Consider the following 19,119-nt stretch of genomic DNA (forward strand, 5'->3'; position numbering starts at 1 on the left):
GCGCCCGCAGCGCCCCTTCCCCTTTCCCGTCCCCCGGGCTGGGCCGGCCGCCTTGGGCCGCGGCGAGTCAGTGACAGCCGAGCCGCTGACCCCCGCTGGAGCGAGGGGGCGGACAGGGCCCAACGACTGTCCCATCCCGGGAGCCCCACCCCCCGCCACCCCGCCGGGCGCTCACCGGGCATGGGCCGCCGCCGCCGGATATCCGGTGCCGCTGACAGCTACGTCACATCCGCCGCCTCCGGCCTCCCATCCGCAAGGGCGGCGCTCGCGGGCCGGGCGCGCCGCTCTGCGCCGCCGCCGCGCCTGGCGCCGGAAGGGGCGGGGCGGCGGGGGCGCGGGCCGTGCCGCTCCGCTCGGCTCCGGGCCGCTCCGCGCCGCTCCGCGCCGCGCCCCGCCGGGCCCGGGCCCGGGCCCTGCCCCCGCCCCGCAGCGAGCCCCATGGCGCTGGAGCAGGCGCAGGCCGACGGCCCCGCCGCCGCCCCGGCCCCGCCGCCCCTCTGCGAGCCCGGCCCCGCCGCGCCGCCCGGCAGGTAGGTAGGCCCGGCGGGCCGGGGCCGGGGCCTGGGCCTGGGTCGGGGCGAGTGACCGACCGAGCTGTTTGTTTCGCGCAGCGGAAGCGCCCTCTCCGTCCCGGAGAGCCCCAGCGAGGCGGCGCCGGTCGGCCCCGGCGGAGAGGCGGAGCCCGCGGCCGCCCCCGGCCAGGCCCCGGCGCTGCTGGCGGCGGCCGGCGGCGAGGCGGAGGCCGGGCCCGGCGGCGAGGGGGCCGGGCGGTGGAGCGGCGGGGCGGCGGCAGAGGAGCCCGAGCCGGAGGTGACCCCCGCCAGGCCCTCGCAGAACATCGCGGTGCAGGTGGGTGCCCGCCTGCGGGTCGCCGGCGGGCGGGGGACTGTGCCGGGCTGCTGCCGGGGCTGCGGTGGGGAGCGCGGCCGCTGCGCCCCGGGGGTGCTGGGAGCGAGGCCTCTCGGGGGGTGTTTCTGACCCCGGGGTGCAGCGGCAGCAAGGAGCGGGGTCGGTTGCAGCTGGGGGGCGAAGCGCGGCTGTGCCCGCCGCCGAGCAGCCGCTGCCCCACGCCTGACCTCGCGCCTTTTGGTGAAAGGGTGGCTGGAGGGTGGGTTAAGAGTGACCAGTCGGAGTCTGGGGCAGGTCATGCTGCCCTCTCCAGCGTCTCCCCAGGGCTGGTTGGTGATGTGGGTCTGGCTAGTCTCGGCGAAGCTGCAGGGGTAAGGGTCTAACAGCGATCGCCTTCCTTCACAGACTGACTTCAAGACGGCCAATATGGATGCGAACACAGATCAGGACATCGAGAAGAACTTGGTGGGTATCGAAGCCCTGCCCTCAGGTCCAGGCTCTGCCGCTCACGCTCCCGTGCTGCCCTTCCCTGGGCAAAGGAGCTGCTTTTGTTTTTTTCTCATTTAAACACCAGCCTTGGAAGCTCTTAAGCTGTCCCCTTTAAAGGAGGAAGTGCAGCGCTAGCTGCAGCTGCAGGCAGTGCCTCCCTTCATCTTTTCGAGTCTAGGGAGGCTGAGCTTTGGAAGAGAAGCCATTTAACTGTGGTTCTTGACAGTGGCACCTACTGGGCCCCTGTGCCCTGCTGAGCTTTCCTGCCCCTGCCCGCACCGTCTTTAGTGCAGGGGAAGGTTCTCCCTAAATTTCCGTTCTCTGCTGCAGGACAAAATGATGTCGGAGAGGGCTTTGCTGAAGGAGCGTTACCAAGAGGTGTTGGACAAGCAGAGGCAAGTGGAGAATCAGCTGCAGGTACAGCTTAAGCAGCTGCAGCAGCGGAGGGAAGAAGAGATGAAGAACCACCAGGTATTTGGCAAAGTCGTCTTTTCCTTTAACTGCAGCTTCCACGGTTAAGGCGGGCTGCTTTGACCTCCTGTGGAGGGGTGAAGCGGGCCGTGAGCCATGGTGGTTTCCCTTGGATGCTACGCTGTTTTACAGCGCGCAGGACTGGCCTGTGCCCAAACTGGGGTGCTGAGCCGCTCGGCCCCAATTCCTAACGCAGCATCCTGTGCGCACGCCTGCTCCTGCTGGTGATCTTGCAATGTCTCTTCAACAGGCGCGGCTTTTTTTCCGAATGGAAACTGGTATGAAGTGAGGAGGATTAGCCCCCTGTGATTATTTCGATCTCTGTGGGCCATGGCTGATGGATCAGTGGGTTAAATGAGTGATGCACAGCTGGCCCTGTGGTAGCTCGTGTTAAGACAAAAGGAACCCCCTGGCAAGATCTAAAGCAGAGCAGAACTCGCTGCCCCTTAAAATCCTTCTGAAGAGGCAGGAGAACCTGCGCTTTAGACCGTCTTTCTGTCTGTCTGTCTGTCTCCTGGCGCTCTCATAATTACCGCTATATAGCTCATCTGCATCTACTGAAAAGAGAGATTTTGATGACGCATGCAATCTCATGATCTCTCTTCCATTAATCTAAAATAACAACGGATTTGGAAACAAAACCGCTACTCGGGAATTTTGCTCTTCAATTGTGCGATGCTTGTTTTACTCTAGGAGATCCTGAAAGCAATTCAGGATGTTACGATCAAGCGAGAGGAGACAAAGAAGAAGATGGAGAAAGAAAAGAAAGAATTCTTGCAGAAAGAGCAGGATCTGAAAGCTGAAATTGAGAAGCTCTGTGAGAAAGGCAGAAGGTATTAGTATGGAAAAGAAAGTGTTTATTTGGGCGGGGGGGGTATTGCTTAACCCTGATGTACACCTGATTAAGCAAAAGAGGATCGCTTCAAAGATTTTGGAAGCAACAAGCGGTTTTGGTGCGTGGTTTAGGACAGACCCATGTGGTTTTGAATGGATCTACTGCAGACAGAGCACCTTTTCTTTACCGAAGATGTCAAAATGAATTTTTGGGCAGCGGGTTATTGCTTTGCCTTTGTATGTGGGGACAGCGTGCAGCAAGGACGACGTGCAGCTCAGCTCTGCGTGCTGCCGTCTTTCAGAATCCAGAGCCTTTCCGCTGGAGGTGGGACTGCTCTGTTGCAGTGCTAGGGGTAGGGTCTACTCCTTTGGCCTTGCCAAAAGTTGTTCTCCTGAGAATCTCCCGTTCTGGTAGACTGCTTGGCTGTGCCTTCCACCGAACGGTTTGAAAGGCTGACGGCTGCTGTTGGGTGCTGCTGTCGGGCACTGCTGTTGGACGGGCCACGTGCTCTTTGCAAACAACCTCGCTAGGTGCGGGGCGCAGGGTCTGATGCCAGCAAGGTGTGAGTTGTTTGTGAAGGTTCCTTTGGATGGTGAACTTGCACTTTTACGGAGCCCTTCTGTCATGTCGTAGAGGTCTGATTGGTTTTGGGTTTTTTTTTTATTGTGAGGGCTCGGTGATATTTTCAGGTGAAGCTCCTTTAGTCATGGTTCCATGTACTCAGCCCATTTCCCCCTGGGCGGACAGTTGCAGGGCACGTGTTGTCGGAACGGCACAGCTCCCTGCAGTGGATTCTGGTTCTGTGCCATGGTCTTTGTGCGGTGCCATGATACAGCAAAATTTTTGCTCTGGAGGATGTTAGCTTTCGAACGTTTATGGAACGCTGCACGCCTCAGAGCCTGTTGTTACGGTGGGCACGCAGCTGTGCCAATATGTTGTTTAAACTTGGTACCAGCAGCATCAGCGGCCGGGCGATAACACCTTCCCAGTAGGTGACTCCATCTGTCCTTTTTCTCTGGTGCAGGTTGCTGAAAGAGCAGGAGGAGAAGGAAAACAAGATTGCTTCTCTGATTGCAGAGCAGTCCGATGAAAAGTAAGGCTTTTGTCTATGACCGGATTAATGCTTTTGAATACTCTCTTCCTTCTAGTCATTTTGCCTTGGGGTAGGCTAGAGAGCTGTCTGACAGCGTCGTCCAGTTAAGTGCTCTAAAGGTTCCGTCTTCTCTTCCAGCAGGCTGGTGCCCCCAGCCTTTGTATTAAATCCTCTTTTGAGCCCAGTCACAAGCAGGCTCCTAGATACTTGTGACATAAAGATCCCCTACGATTATAGAGTTTATGCTCAGCGGATTGACTCGGCTTGTAACTGCTACCTCTGACTGAATTTCAGCTTCCCAGAATTAGGGCAGACCTATTTCTCTGTTCCCCGCAGCTGCCCAACCTCTCTGAACTCAGGCACGCTAAGGTATTTTAAAGCTGGGCCGAGAAGCTCCCGATCTGGGCGCAGATGCTGCCGTAACACAGGTTGGGCCAGCTTTGAACTCCTCCAGAATCAGAAGGGCTTAGTGCTCTGTGCTGCCTCAGGTTGCTCGCTGGTTCAGGCACGTGCAGCTTTCCCTGGCGTTGGACTGAACGTTGCCGAGGGGCGTGCCCTCTTCCTCATTTTGCCCAACATGTTTGACGCCAGCGCGGCTGGCATCACTGTCTGGAAGCCGTCGGTCTTCCACGGTTGCGCCCTGTCCAGAGCTACAGGGATCGATCGTTTTTGTGGGAGTTGGGCAGCTCTCCTGTTCCCCGCCGCTGCAGCACCTAAGCCTAAGGCTGACTGGTTCTGGTTCTGTCTGCAGGCAGCTCTGGGAGATGGAGCTAGATAAGCTGAAGAACCAGCACAATGAAATCAACAGGAACATCCTTGAGGAGACAGAACGGGCCTGGAAAGCAGAGGTTAGTAGGTGGCTTCTAGCCTGCAAAGCAGTTGTGGAAGAGAGGCTTTCGAAGATCCCAGGTCTTAATGAGTGAGTATGTGAAATTAGGGAGTAGTTGAGGATGAGGCCAAGTCTCCCTCTCCGTGGGACAGGAGAAGGGATGGGCAGCTATTGGCGCAGTAAACCTTAGTTGGCACTGACTGACTCAGCAGGGTGCTTAGTGAAGAGCTCGCAGTCACAGTCTGGCAGCACGAAAGGAGGGAGTACAAAACCTGCCCTTCACGTGGGGCCTCTCTCTGCTAGATCCTCTCCCTGGAGAGCCGCAAGGAGCTGCTGGTGTTGAAACTAGAGGAAGCGGAAAAAGAAGCAGAGCTGCACCTGACCTACCTCAAGTAAGTCCTCGTCGCCTCAGAAACGGTGGCGTAACTCAGGTGTCCCTGTGGGCCCATCTCCTCTTCCTCTCCTTACACTGGAGGTTTGACTGAAATAGTTGAAGGTTTCCTGTGGCTTTCTTATTAATGTGATTCAGTAACGCCGCAAAACAAGGGTACGGGGGGGGGCTGTGCTTCCTCCCTGTTACTGTTCATCTGCTGAACGTGTCAGTGTGCTGTAGGCACGGCGTTGACTGTGGCATCCATGCCTCGGTCCGCACTCCGGTAGCGCCACACGCTCTCTTGCAGGGTTCCTCGCCTGAGCGTGAGCCCTGCTGGGGAAGGGGGGTGGCTGCGGGGCGTTAGTTGCTCCCGCTTTGCTGCCAGTGAGAGCGCAGTTGCAAGAGGGCAAGTTTAGTTGCGCTTGCAGGTCTGCGCCGCCCACGCTGGAGACGATGAGGCCAAAGCAGGAGTGGGAGATGAGGCTGAACAGGATACGAATGACCAAGGAAAGCGTCCGAGTAAGTTTCTGCCGGACGGCTCCCGGCCTAGCAGCGGGCGGTTCGCCTTGACGCTGCTTTGCGTGCTTAGTTTCAACCTTCTTGGGGGAGAGGACCGAGACCCGGGAGAAAGGCATGTGCCCACGGTCGGTCTGCCTTTGCGAGCAGCTGCAGAGATTTCTGCCTGCCTCTTCAGGCTCCTGCGTGCGGATAAGCCACATGGGTAGGAAAGCAGTGTGCTGGGTTAATCACAGAGGTGGTTATTCTGCTTCTCCCTACCGTCTTTTTTTCATCCTCTCGACTCCAGTGGCACCAAACAGGTGGGATTTGATAACAGTGTCTGGCTTCCTTCCTCTCTGCTAGGATCAATTCAACGACCACATTCAGATGGTGAGAAATGGAACAAAGCTGAGCAGCCTCCCGCAGATCCCAACCCCAACGCTGCCACCTCCACCCTCGGAAGTGAGTGTCTCTCCAGCCCAACGCGGCCCAGCTTTCGCTGCCGGGAAGTTGCTGTGAGGCCGCGGGGCCAGCCTGCCCGCCGGCCCGTAGCTGGCGCCGCCTGTTCTCTGTGCATTGAGGGAGGCGGCGTGGGATCGTGTTCCCTGGAGTGCCGTGCTTGTCCCCATCTGCCTGGGCTGACCTGCCTTCCCTGGAGAGGAGGAGAAGGGTCTCCCTCCCTCGATGTCAGGAGTGCAGCTGCCAGTGCCTGTGGCTCAGCCCGCCTCCTGCCCGGTGCCGGAGGAAGGCCCTCGTCTCTTGTTTCAGGTGGGCTTACTCTAACCAGCCTTTTCTTCTCCCCCCGTTTTTCTTTCTCAGACAGATTTCATGCTGACGGCATTCCAGCCCAACCCATCCCTTACTCCCAGGCTCCCGTTTCCCATCGGACCGGTTCCCGTTCCCATGGTCATGCCAAGCGCCGATCCCCGGGCACTCTCCTTTCCTCTCCTGAATCCTGCTATCTCCAGGCCCAACCAGCCTTCCCCGCCGCTGCCTGCTTCCCAGGGAAGAAACAGCCCGGTGGTGGCATCGCTTATTGGCACGCACAGCCCTCACATGCCTCCCGCTGCCTCCATCCCTCCTCCGCCAGGCCTGGGCGGAGTTAACGTCACTCCAGAGTTTCACAGGCTGCAGCCGGCCGATAAGCTGGAAAAGCTGCTGGAGAAGTTGTTGACTCGGTTTCCACAGTGCAACAAGTAAGGGTCTCGCGCCGTCCTTCCCGGAGAGCGAGGACTTGCCTGTGGGATGGGCATCCCGGGGGGCTGGCTCGCCTGGAGCTGTGTCACGGGGCCTTTGACGGAGGGTTCCCCTTCGCGGGGGCCGCTCGGCTTGCCAGCGGTGGCTGGGAGCTCTTAGCAGGCCCCCGTCCACGCAGGGCCCAGCTCACCAACATACTGCAGCAGATCAAGAGTGCTCGGAGGACCATGGCGGGTCTGACTATGGAGGAGCTGACCCAGCTGGTGGCGGCCAAGCTGGCAGAGCAGCAGGAGCGGGCGGCGGCCGGGGTGCAGGTGGGAGAGCAGCGGGGGGCCAGCGGGGGGCCGGCGGGGGCCTGCTCCCCGTGGGCGGAGCCGCGTAGGGCCCGCTGCCGGGGGCGCGTGGAGCTCGGGCGCAGGCTGCACATCGGGCGTGTCCCCTGGGTTCACTGACCTAACTCTTGGGAGCGGCCTTCCCCAAGGCAGCCTGGGGCGGCGCGGCTATCCTTTCCTTCTGAGCTTTGCTGACGTGCCTCGTTTGCCTTGCTGCAGCCTCTCGGTCGAATCAGGGCCCCCATGTTCTCTGCTCCGCTGCCTCAGATCAGCACGCCCATGTTCCTGCCCCCGGCCCAGGTGGCTTACCCTGGTGCAGCATCGCACGTAAGACTTTCTGCCTTTTCTAGAGTGCTTTGCCGTCCCCCGGGAAAGCCAGCCGCAGAGAGAGCCTGTTGAGAAATGGCCAAAAGGATGAGCCAGTGAAGTTGGGACTCTCTCCTCACGTGGCTCCTCGGCCTGGTGAGGTAGAAGGGAAGGGTTAGGGGCGCAGGTGCGTCGTGCTCCGCAGCGGGGGAGCGGGGAGCGGCCGCAAGAGAGGTGTGCGAGGCTCTAACGTCGCGTGACGGGGGTGGGCAGAGGGGGTCACTGGGCAAGCTGCGGCCCCTGGCGGGCCGAGCGGCTGGAACGCCTGATACGAGCCGGGGTGACTGACTTCGGTGCCCGTCTCCTCCTGTTCCCTTGCTGCTCGTCCCAGACCCCGGCTGCCTGTAAGCTGTGTCTAATGTGCCAGAAGCTCGTGCAGCCCGGTGACCTTCACCCCATGGCCTGCTCGCACGTGCTGCACAAGGAGGTGAGTGTGCTTCCCTGCTGCATGCGGGTTCCTCGTAAGGGTTTCCGGTGCCCGTGCCCTGCCAGGCCCTGGGCGTGTGTAGCACGGGGGGATGGAGAGAGCTGCTGGGTTGAAAAAAGAAACAGTCCCCTAAAATGAGCGCCCTTGCCAGTGCTGTTCTGGAAAACGAATGCCACGCGATGTTCGCAGCGCCTCAGAGTTGTGCCAGTGGCTCTTGACTAATTCTCTCTCTTCCAGTGCATCAAGTTCTGGGCACAGACCAACACAAATGACACTTGCCCCTTTTGTCCAAGCCTCAAATGACGGCTACTCGAACAAAGCGGTCCCACGCCAGGAGTTGCTGTGAATAGAGAGGATCAGTTCGAAGATTTCTACAGTTCTATATTTATACGACCATGTATACACATGTACATTTTTATTATATAGGTAATGTGTGTATAGAAAGTCTGTATACATACAAATTCATAAATAAAGTGTGTATATTATGCAGTGATTTGCTGCTGCTCCTTATTTCTTATTTTGCGGCCTTGCTGGCTTCCTCGCGAAGCGCGCAAGCGACAGCTGCTGGCCGGGATGCCGGTGGCTGCTGTGACTCTTCCCCCAGCAGCTCCTCCTGCGGGACCGGTGCTCCCAGCGGCTCGCCGTGAGCCGTGCCCTGTGCCCTGGCGGGCCGGTCCCCTGCCGCGCCGTTCCCCCATTAGCAATGTTTGCAGATGAAGAGCATTTTTGGTGGTTTTGTTTTTTTTTTAATGTAATAATAATTTACCGCGTTAACATTCATTGTTCTGACACAGACAATAGGTTACAGAGTACTGGAGGCTACGGCGACAGCCAGCGGGAACCGTCCCCATCCCTGCTCCATCAGGGCAGAGTTCCGCACGTACCTTTACCCGGTGTTCCCTGCCGTCACCCCGGGCCCGGGGCAGTGAACGCAGCTGGCTGCGTCGCAGCTTGGGATAACCAGCCTGTTGTGGTTCCTAGTTTCCCCTCTCCCGTGCCTTCTCCTTGAGGATGGGCCACCGCGCCAATGGATTTCGGTGGGGTTACGAGGCGCTCGGCGCCACTTGAAATCTTGCAGAATTCCTCCCCGCCGCGTACTTGCGGTCTCTGGCACAAATTCAACACTGCTGGAGGCAGGGGTGCAGCACGCCTGAATTTGGCCGCAGCCTGAGCCTTTCTACGCGCAGGCTTGCCAGCGCGTTTTAAGGCAGCGGTCCGCAACAGAGTCTCCGGCGTTTAGTCAGCGAAATCTTGGTGTTTAAAAGGAAGCGCTTTCCTGTCCGGGTCAGAGGCCAAGACGTCAGGAAATTCGGCCTGGCCCACTGCCCGCAGGCTGAAGGGTGCCTGCCCCGGGGGAGGGAGAAGGTGAGCCTGCGGCGGCCCGGGCAAGCTGCCGCCAGCAGGGAGAAGGGGAGCGTCATCCTCAGGTACCGGAACGTCCTCCCCGGCTGTACGAACACGATGATGACACAAGTGCCTGGCCGGGGGTTGCGGCCAAGGCCCTAGGACTGAGCAGAGGGCTGAAAATACTTGAAAAAACCCAAAACGAAACAGGACCAAACCCCCTAATCTTGGGTTTGGAACAGTGGCTTTCAGCGCTAGAATTAAAAATATAGATATATGTATATATCGTACAGGTGAGAAGCGACCGCTACTTGTACACCTGTGTGTACATCTGCTATATACACGCCCCGATTCTGCACAGCTGCTCTACCAGTGACTCGCATTATAAAAAAAAAAAAATAAATACAACCATGTGTTTAAAAAATGGTAAATGCTGCAGTCCCCACAGCCGCCGCCTGTCCCCGAGCCGCCGAGGTGTCGTGTGCCGCAGGAGCCGGGGCCCGGCCAGGATGCGCGGAGTCGTGGAGCGAGCGGAGAGGAGCCGCCGCAGGACTCGCCAGCGGTGAGGCGGGGCAGGGGCTGCGGGTGGGGGCTGGCCGAGCCCGGCGCTGGCTCCCCTATGGCTTTCGAAGGGGTGGGTGGGCTGGGGAGTGGCGGGTGCAGGGCTTGGGTACTTGGCGCTCTCCTGGCGCACCATTTCTGCGCGTGGCGAGGCTGCGTGGCGCCCGTGGGGCATGCCGCTTCCTTCCCTCCCCGTGCAGCCCGTGGGGGCGAGCGTCCGTGTCCCCGAGCCGCAGGCTGTTTATCCCGGGGCGGGAGGGCAGCAGCCACCGGCCTGTCCGTGGCAGGTGCCCTCAATGCTGGAAGGGCGGTGAGGCAGGTCCCCGTCCGCAGCGAGCGAAAGCGGAGCGGGGAGAGGATGGGTGCCTGTCCTGGGAGGGCGGGGTGGGTGCAGGGAGGCCTGGGGCTGGCGGCAGCGGAAGGACAGTTTGGGAGGGCAGGGGAAACACCATGGGAAACGTCAGGGGGAGCAGGACGGGAGGGAAAGCCCTGCCTCTGGCTACTCCTGTCCGGCCAGCCCCAGGCTGGCCCTGCATGGCTACCTCCGAAAAGCCCGGGGCTGGGGAGAGGAGGCTCCGGAGGTGCGAACTCTGGAGTCCGGCTCAAGCAGGCGTCCCGGGCAGGAAGCCACACGGGGAAGGCACGGCCGCGGGGCGCGTGCGCACTGGCGCAGCTCCCAGCACAGAGAGCCTAGGCCGGCGGTTTCCTGGCGGTGCGGGCTGAGAAGGGCAGCTGCGCAGGGACGGAGGGAGATGGGACAGGCAGGGGGTGGCTCGTCAGCGTGACCCCGTCAAGCTTGTCAGGGCTGGGCAGGAGAGCTGGGGACGCCCATCCTGGTGCCGGCAGAGACGCTACCCTCAGCCCCCGGGACGGAGCTGCCGTGCTCGCACCTCCCCCCCAGCTGCCGGGCTCTTGCTGCAGCTCCCAGAGGCACACGCCCCCGGCCCGGGGCTCCGATGGGTGCCGGGTCCCCGGCAGCCTGGGCTGGGGGCCTGAGCTCCCCGCGCTGCTGCCCTGCCTCCGCTCTCCAGCCCCCAGAGAAAGGAGCTACCTCTCCCCGCCCCGCTGCCTCACCTGCGGCCCCTGGGACTGCCCCCACGCTCCGCCGTCACTTCAGCAAGGATATGTCATCGGCAAAGTCGTCGTGGTCCCGCCGCAGGCAGTGGAAGCAGCGCCACTGGAACACCATGAGGCAGAGGGGCAGCATGAAGAGGGCGCAGATGGCTGCCATGACGTAGGCGATGGTCATCAGGGTGGACTCATCCGTCTGCGGGATGTTGTAGCCGCAGTCCTCCATGTTGGAGTGCAGGTAGGGCCCCTCCACCGCGGCCGTCCGAAACTCGTCATGTACTGTGGGCGGGAGAAGGTGGGGCTCCGGCCACTGCGCCACACCCGCGCGCCCACGTCCCCTCCGCCTCTCCCTCGCTCCGGGCCCAGCCCTCACCGTGGCAGGCGCTGACGGCAAAGCCGATGCGCTTGTGGGCACGGTCGAAGACCACGTAGAAGCCCTCCATGATAACGGCGCCCATGACGGTGCCCGTGGAGGACTGGGAGATGGCGAACTTGTAGCAGTCGTCCTGAGAGGTGGCCACGTCCTCCACCGGGCGCAGGTATTGCTGCAGGAAGAGAGGCGCCGTCAGGAAGGGCGACGGGGCAGAGCTCCCAGGGGCGGGCAGCTGTGCCCACCCAGCACGGTCCTGCCTGCGCAACCGGCTCCAGTCCGCTCTCCAGCTCGGCACCGGGCAGGGTCTGGCTGTGCCAACGCTCACCTGGGGCAGGATGGTGATCCGGAAGGACTGGTTGGTGGCCTCTCCCATCAGGTAGAGGGACAGGACTGGGAAGATGTGCCAGGGGGTGGTGCCGACCTGCCAGCAAACCAGCTGCTCCCCCAGCCAGAAGCCGTCCGGGAACTTCTCCGTCTGCCGGAGGGAAAGGGGCAGTGAGCGGGGCCACACCGGGCAGGCTGCGGAGATGCTCAGGCTGGTGATGGGCGGCTGTGCCGCCTGTGGCCCCACGCCAGCCCTGGGGCCATGCCCGCTGGGGAGGGACGGGTCTCACTGACCGAAGAAGCCGTTTTGATGGATTTCACTGCAGCCTCAAACACCTTCTTTGGCAGCCTGAGGTTGGTGGTCCCGCTGTCCACAATACTCTTGTCGTAGTTGTACTGGGGGCAGAAGAGGAGGAGTGACCCAGGCACAAGAGCCCAGCCCCCCTCCCCTCCCGATCCCCCTCAGATGGAAGGCGGAGGCCTCCAGTGGCAGTGCCACAGCAGTGCCCTGACGGGCAGCTTCTCCTGCTGCCCCCTCACCTCCTTGCAGTCCATGTTGAGGTCCTGCCCGTTGACCTCCAGCTTGACGATGATGACCTCGTAGTACCACTCCTTCCGGATGGGTGTGTACCAGATGTCACCCACGTACAGCGAGCGGTCGATGCCACCGATGATCTGCAGCGGAGACAGAAAGGCTTTGCCACCGTGCGCTGCCGACCCCAGCCGGGCACATCCCACGCGGGCAGCCCCGCCAGCCTCCCCCGCCGGCCGCAGGGCACTCACCATGCTGCCCCCCACCGACGCCAGGGCCTCCGTCTCGTTGGGCGAGAAGCCTGCCCCGCAAAGCTGGAGGGAGAAGATGTTGGGCACCCGGGTCTGCTTCACCAGGGAGTCAAAGAAGGGCTCCAGGCTGTCGTCGGGCTGGCGGGAGGAGAAAGCAGAGGCAGGACAGGGATGTGTCAGTGCTTTCCCTTCTCCAGGGGCTCTTTGTGCCCACCACATCCCCAGGGCTCGAGGTCACCGGCGCAGCTGCAAGTCAGGTCCCAAGGGACTGAGCAGAGGCAAGGAAAGAAGTGATCCGCAGCCTGTGGGGACAGGGTGCCCTCGGCCGCCGGCAGGACTCACCCGGGCAATCTCGGCGTACGCCAGCCCCAGAATCCCTTCCCAGTTGGAGCCGTTGATGAAGAATTTGTCCGACTCCGTGATGGCAGCGATGTTGGCTCTGACGGTGACGTTGGGGCCGTGGGGGATGGTGACAAGGTCGGTGCCCAGTTCCCCTTCCCACTTGCCCTGGGTGTAGGGCACGTACACACCCTTCCGCAGGTCGCGGTAGGTGCTGGACCTGCAACGGCGTCAAAGAGCCAGAGTAAGACCGGTGCGGAGGGGGAGCGGGTGCCCGTGGGCTGGATGACGGTGGGGGCGCATGGACGCGCAGCTGAGCATTTGCCAGCGCAGAGGCGTGGCTGTCTGCGTGGCTGGGCGAGGGCAGCGCAGCTCCCCACACGTGCGGCTTCCAGGGGTCGGTGAAGCACCAGCACCTTGGAGCCGGGGCCAAGGCTGTCACGAGGCATGTGGGGGACAAGCCCAGCCGCTGTTTGCCGTGTACAACGGCCAGTGGCCCAGACACCATCTTAAACGTTGTGGGAGGGCGAACAGGTGGCCGAGGGGTTGCTCCTTCCCCGGGCGCAAGAAGGGGCCAGACGGACCCAGCCCAGCAAGAAGGGACAGCAGGCCCCCGTGGGGCTGGGGCTGCACCACGGCCACAAGGAGCGGTGTCCGTGCTCTCCGTGTCCCCCCGGCATACTCACAGCTGCCGCTGGTAGTATCTCCGGAGGAAGGGGTGAGGCGCAGCTCCCACAGCGAAGTTACTGCTCCCGGTGTCCACCAGGATATTCAGCTGGAGAAGGAAGAGAGACGGGGAAGGCTCGTCACTGCAGTGGGACTGGGGCTGCACCGCCGGCGAGTGATGCTCTCCCTGTCCCCGCGCGTGGCACGCGGTGGCCGCTGCACCGTGCGCTTCCTGGGGAGCCACAGCTCTGGGTCCCCGTCTGGGCAGCAAGCCTGGCTCTGCCCTCCCGACCGGGGCCAGGGCCTGCCCTGCTCGCCCCTGCCCGGCAGCCGGGCTCTCTGCCAGCCCCGCTGCTGGCAAGGGGCAGCCGCGGGCGGGCTGGGACTCCCTGGCACAGCCCTGCGTGCTGCTGCCCGGGGCCGGCAGGGCTCAGCCCACCCGACGTGGGCACGAAGGGCCCTTTGCCCTGGCAGCAGCAGGGCAGGGAGGCTGCCCTGGGGGCTGTTCTGTCTGTGGCGGGCGCTGGAGGGGTGCCGTGCAGCAGCACAGAGCCCCAGGCTGAGCAAGGGCCCTCTTCTGCCGTGCCCTGGGGCAGCCCGGAGATGCCGTGCGAGAGGACATGGCGCTGGAAGCAGGACTCAGCCACATTGGGGTGTTGCACGAAAGGCAAACATTGTCCGGCACCGTGCAAACAGAACGTGATCTCTTCCTCTCAGCACAGCCGGGCCTTGGGCTCCGTGCCTGCTGCTTGAATCTGCAGGCAGGATTTGGCAAGCACCTGGCAAGGCGTCTTGGGGCCGGAGAGAGCAGCAGCAAGACAGGGTGCACGGGCTCCCCTTGCCAGGAAACCTGACGTGTTCGCAAATCAGGTCGGAAGGACTGCACGCGCCCCGCAGCGGGTCGCTGCGTCCGCTAAGGGGCCATCCGTCCGCTGAGCTCTGCTCCCGCGGCATTGCTGCCTGTGCCCTGGATTACCAGCTCACAGGCAGGGTTGGGCAAACATCCCGGCAGGGCTGGGAGCTGGCTAGCCGGGTCCTGCCCCCAGCTGAACCCTGCCCGCGGTCCCCTCCGCCCCGCGAGCGGGTGGGGATGGCTGGGGCGGGAGCGAGGCTCCGCAGGGCTCCTGCGGCCGTGGGGCTGCCGGCTGTGCCGGGCAGCAGAGCTGCGGGGTGAGCTCTGACCCCCCCGCCCCGGGGGGCTGCTTCGCCAGCAGCGTGCCGGGGCTTCAGCCCTTAATCCGCGGAGTCCAAGGGGAGAGGAAGGAGGTTAATGCGCTTGTGCTAATCGCAAAAGCGCTGGGCTACAGCTGCCGGAGTCTCTCCCGCTGAGAGGGGCTGGCTGTGGGCAGGCCGATGTCCTGGGTGCCCCTGGCCCACGGCCGCCTGCATCGCTGGGGGATGCGCAGCAACCCCGGCCTGGCTTCCTGCCTAGGGGAACACTTCAGGCCCCGGGTGAAGGTCCGAGCGGCACGCTCGCCCCTCCGATCGCCCCCGCGGGTGAGCGCCGACAGCTGCCGGGCCAGCTCGGCGCCTGCCGCGCAGCCCGACCTTCCCCGGCAACCGGCACCTGCGGCCTCTGCCGCTGCGCCCGGGCCGTGCCCAGAGCGCTTCTGTTTGGTTGACCATGAGGGGCCATCTGCTCCACGCAGCTCAGCGTCGCGGATCCCCGGGGTACCCAGAGGAGACGGGTTTCCCTGGAGAAAGACCTGCTGAGCTGATGCCGCAGGTGCCAAGGAGGGGTTTTGCTCTGGCCCGTCCGAGAGCAACAAATGTGGCAGGGAGGCGAGGCAAGCCGCACTACGTGGGGCCTGCACGCAATCCCGGCCGGCTACGTGTGTAAGCGACAGCGGGAGCTGCGGCGGGACACACGCCCTGCAGGCTCCGTCCTGCGGAGCGGGGTCATGCCAGGGACCCCCATCCTTGAGACAGCCCAGGCCAGCGCACGGCACGTGGACCGGCAATGCCAGGACATGTGTTGTGCGGACGCTGTCTGTAACCCGTCCGCTGCTCCATGGAAATGACAGCCCCTCTGGGCACCTCGGCGGAAGCAGCGGCTCTGTGTGCCGCGTGCCGCTCCCGGGGTGGCACAGAGGCACCAAGGCTTCGCCATCTGTCCTGAGGCGCTAGCTCGCTGGCTCCCCGTGCTCGGCTCCCGCCCTCTTCCCCATGTATTTATGAGTCAGCCGGTCCTGGGGAGCCTGGCGTGAGCGCACAGCGTAACGAACGCGCTAAGTGATGCGGAGCATGAGAGCAATTCACTGCTGACGGTGGCTTCGCAGTGCAGCGCAGCTCAGAACCAAAATTAAAGGGCAACAGAAGAAAGAAACTTCCTTGCCGGCACCCGGAAGGTGAAAGGAATGGTGAGCTGGGCCGGCAGGGGTAAGTGGGGTGCCTGGGCCGCACGTGCGCCTTTGATAAATACCCTCCCCGCTCCCCCGTGTCCTGCATGTGCACAGCCGTGCTCCGTCATGTGAATCTGCTAATTCCATGACAACGCCTGGAGGGATTCTGCTCGGCACGCGCGTGCCCCGCGTTCACGTTTGGAAGGAGTCCAAGGCTGGAAGATGCTGCCCAAAGGGGTGACAGGCTCAGAAACGCACAAGCGCCTGGAAACAGGTGGTTCACAGGGAAATTAGCTGGCAGCTGTGACACGTGGCCGGTGCCAGGCGAACCATGACAAAATCACGTTTAAAACTAGATTTCGGAAATAATCTCCCCCCTTTTCCCCCTACGTGTGCCCTGCCAGAGCAGAGAATCAACCCCAGGCACAGAGGGGCCAGACAGAGCCCCTCCGAGAGGCTCAAGAGGCTCCTGCGGCGGTGGCTGCGGTTCACGTCTCGCTCGCGCCGCGCTCTCCCGCCATGGGTGCCGGGCGCCCAGGCCGGAGCCGGCTCGCGGGCAAGAGCCGGCCTTTATCCCCGAGCCTACGCGGGCGCTGGGTGTTGCGGCAGCCTGGGCGGCGGGCGCGGGGGGACGCGGATCCCCGGCTCCGAGCCGGCCCCTCGAGGGGCGCTGGGCGCGCAAAGGGACGCGGCCGCGGAAACCTCCGCGACCCCGCCCGTAAGAGCGGAGGAGCTGGGGCGCGCGGGGCGCCGGCAGAAGGCCGGGGCGGGAGCGGGGTCCCGCACGCTGCCTGCCCGCACCGCCGGGGCGGCGGCGAGCACGGAAGGCGCGGGAGCGCGCGCCCAGGCCCTACCTTCTGCGGGGGGCTGCCCACCGTCATCTCCACGTAGTAGCCCTGCCCCGACTTGCCCCGCAGGTTGTCGATCATCTCCACGAAGCTGCCGCCCCGCTCGGCCTCCTCCGGCGCCCGGCGCGCCCGCGGCCCCGGCGGCAGGGCCGCGCCGCCCCGCAGCGGCAGCCGGATGCGCGGCGGGGCCGGGCGGGCGCGCAGGGCGGCCGCCGCCAGCCACAGCAGCAGCCAGGGCCAGGCGGCCGCCATCGCCGCGGCCCTGCCCGCGCCCTGCGCGGCACCGGCGGCTCCCCGCCCCGAAAGCGCTCCTCCCCGCGGGCGGCGGCACGGCGCCTAGCGGGCCCGCAGCGCCCCGCGCCTCGGCCGGGCGGCCGCGCCGGGGCGGGCAGGCGGCGCGGCGGGGCCGAGCGGGGCGGCGGGCATGGCGGCGCGGCGCTCCCCGCCCCGGAAAGCCCGCCCGCGCCCGCCGCCCCGCCCGCCGGCGGAAGCGCTCGCGGCCGCTGCCCGGCCCGCCGCGGCTCGCCCGCCCCGCCCCACCCGCGGCCCGGCGGCGAAACCGGGGCGGCGAGGCCGGGCCGGGCCGCGGGCCGGGCCGCGGAGACGCGTCGCCATAGCAACGCGCGGCTGGGCCCGCCCCGCCCGGACTACAGCTCCCGGCAGGCGCCGCCGCACCGCTGGCGCCACGCGGCCCGGCCCTCCCACCTGCCAATCCGGCGCCGGACCGCCCCCGCCGTCCAATGCTATTTAGCCGGGGGCGGGCGGTGTTGTTGCTGGGGCGGTTGGGACCCGGAAGCAGTGGCGGCGGCGCGGGCCTGGGCAACCCGCCGGCGTCCGTGGAAGCGGCGGCGGCGGCGGCTTCCCCGCCGCCTCCACCGCGAGCCCGGCCCGCCGAGCCTCCGTCGTTCCTGCCCGCCCGGCCACCATATGGGGGAGAAGAGCGGCTTTTTCCCTTCGCCGCCGTGAAGCGGAGCTGTCGCTGCTCCATGCCAGCCTGGCTTCCCGCGGGCCGCCGCTGCTCCAGCCGCACCGGGACGGTAAGGACAGCCCCAAGCCCTCCCCGAGCCCCGGGCGGGCGTGGAGAGGCAGTGTGCCGAAGGGTGACCTGTAAGTCCTCCCTCAGCCCTCATGCCGGGCCTGAGGAAGGGGCTGAAGCAGCGCCGCGACGGAGGAGAAAACAAGAACGAGGCCTGGAGCGAGTTGCCCGCGTCCAAATGTCTTAGTCGGGTACATTTGGGAGGGGAGCGGTGCGGCGTCAGTGATGCTGTTTTGCTTTGGCGTGTCCTGAGAATATCTGTGCCTGGGCACCGCCAGGATTAACTGCTGCTTCTGAGGCTGGCTTTACATAAGAGCTATAAATATGGAGCGGGTGGAGGACAGAGGAAGGTGAAGAGGGTGGCGAAGGCTCAGTTACAGGCAGGGGTGTGGTGATCCTGCTCCAGGTGGTCATCATCAGCACGTTAGCACTGCTCAGCCCCTTCCTGCTGCTGCTCAGCCACCTGGCCTGGCTCCCCACATGCCTGTGCGAGGCTAATGCTGGCCAAATGTGGCCACCCAGAGCCACAGCTGGGGATGTTTGGGGTGGGGAAATTAACTTATGGCTGCCTCAGCCTGTGGTGAAGGGGTTGTAAGGGCCCAGCTGCGGTGGGACTAAATCACTGCCTGCAGGCTTTGAGTTAAATAGCAAAGCTGTTCCCCACAGATGGGATGCGTCAAATTAGGGTCCCCTCACAGCTTCCAAATCGTCCTCTGGGAAGGTGTAGCGAGAAGCTGCTTCGTCCCTGGGCAGCGCTGGTTCAGCTTGGGGACTGCTCTCAAAAAGTGGTGCTGTGCTCTGGGAAAGAGAAAGAGAGAACACAGCTTTTTCCCTTTCTCATTTCAGCTTCTTTTTGCCTGTTTAAAATGTGCCTGATGCAAGTGCTCTTCTTGTGTAGGAGCTTAAAAGCCTGGGGCGGGGAGCAGCTCCGGTTATAACTTCTGTGCTGCTTCAGCTCTGCTCCCTGTTTCTGCAGCCCCTGTGAAGCGTGTGTGGAAGGAATTTGATTCCCTTTTGCTGTGTGCACCGCAGTGGAAGAGCACTGGAAGCGGAGTGGAGAGGTCTGCCTTGTGTGTGTTTTCTTCCCTGTGGGTGGTGTGACCAGGGCACCTTTTTACCCCCTTAGCCTCAGGGCAGGTGCGGAGCTGTGAAGTGGAGGCTGTGCCCCGCATGGTGTTTCCAAGCAGTGTGCAGCTGGCGGGTGGGCTCAACTCCTCACTACCGAACAACTTGTAAAGCAACGCTAAGTGCCAGCAGCCCCTACCTTTCATAGGGGAGGTGGGGACACACGCTTGTGAATAATGTAGTAGTTCTTCCCTTCCCATTGTGCTGTTAATTCACTCCGAGCTGTGGCCCGCTGCCCAGCGCTTTTAGCCGTGTCCTCCTGCCTTTACCAGAATCCATCAGTTCTGCCCTTCCCGGCTGCGCCCATGCTCGGCAGCGTCAGCCCATGCCCTTCCCCTCCGCGGTCCCGGTGTCGAGCTTCCCTCGGGGCTCTGCCACGCGCTGTGTGATGAGGCAGCTTTATTGCTGCGTGCGGTTGCTGGTTGTGATTTTGCGTTGCTGCCAGGTGCAGGGAGCCATGGCAGGAGCTATGGTGCGCATTGGTGACCAGCTCATCCTGGAAGAAGATTACGATGAGACGTACATTCCCAGCGAGCAAGGTAACTGAT

At 63.4% G+C, this 19,119-nt stretch overlaps 3 protein-coding genes across 3 annotated transcripts in view; 2 read left to right on the plus strand and 1 right to left on the minus strand.

Moving 5' to 3' along the window:
- Positions 1-438: 438 nt before the first annotated feature.
- Positions 439-8,252, plus strand: RNF214 (ring finger protein 214; the record flags this gene model as incomplete). The annotated part of the gene is made up of 15 exons (XM_082009963.1): positions 439-530; positions 612-849; positions 1,255-1,314; positions 1,669-1,809; positions 2,503-2,642; positions 3,669-3,737; positions 4,489-4,585; positions 4,870-4,958; positions 5,368-5,458; positions 5,801-5,899; positions 6,257-6,633; positions 6,813-6,948; positions 7,186-7,293; positions 7,664-7,759; positions 7,997-8,252. The coding sequence occupies 15 exons, from the start codon at positions 439-441 to the stop codon at positions 8,060-8,062; spliced, it is 1,899 nt and encodes a 632-aa protein (XP_081866089.1). The 3' UTR covers positions 8,063-8,252.
- Positions 8,253-10,772: 2,520 nt separating this feature from the next.
- BACE1 (beta-secretase 1) lies at positions 10,773-16,662 on the minus strand (the record flags this gene model as incomplete). Its single annotated transcript, XM_082010056.1, has 9 exons — positions 10,773-11,014; positions 11,109-11,280; positions 11,434-11,583; positions 11,727-11,828; positions 11,973-12,107; positions 12,216-12,353; positions 12,558-12,774; positions 13,241-13,329; positions 16,417-16,662. 9 exons carry the CDS (start codon positions 16,660-16,662, stop codon positions 10,773-10,775), a joined length of 1,491 nt encoding a protein of 496 aa, XP_081866182.1.
- Positions 16,663-19,025: 2,363 nt separating this feature from the next.
- CEP164 (centrosomal protein 164) overlaps positions 19,026-19,119 on the plus strand; it is a gene marked incomplete at its 3' end in the record, with an annotated part of 37,881 nt that continues 37,787 nt past the window's right edge. Inside the window, exon 1 of the mRNA XM_082009853.1 lies at positions 19,026-19,110. Within this exon, the coding sequence (XP_081865979.1) occupies positions 19,029-19,110 (82 nt within the window). The 5' untranslated portion in view covers positions 19,026-19,028. The remainder of the gene's footprint in view (positions 19,111-19,119) is intronic.

This window comes from Phaethon aethereus, assembly GCF_964289735.1.
Source record: "Phaethon aethereus genome assembly, chromosome: 23".
NCBI lineage: Eukaryota > Metazoa > Chordata > Aves > Phaethontiformes > Phaethontidae > Phaethon > Phaethon aethereus.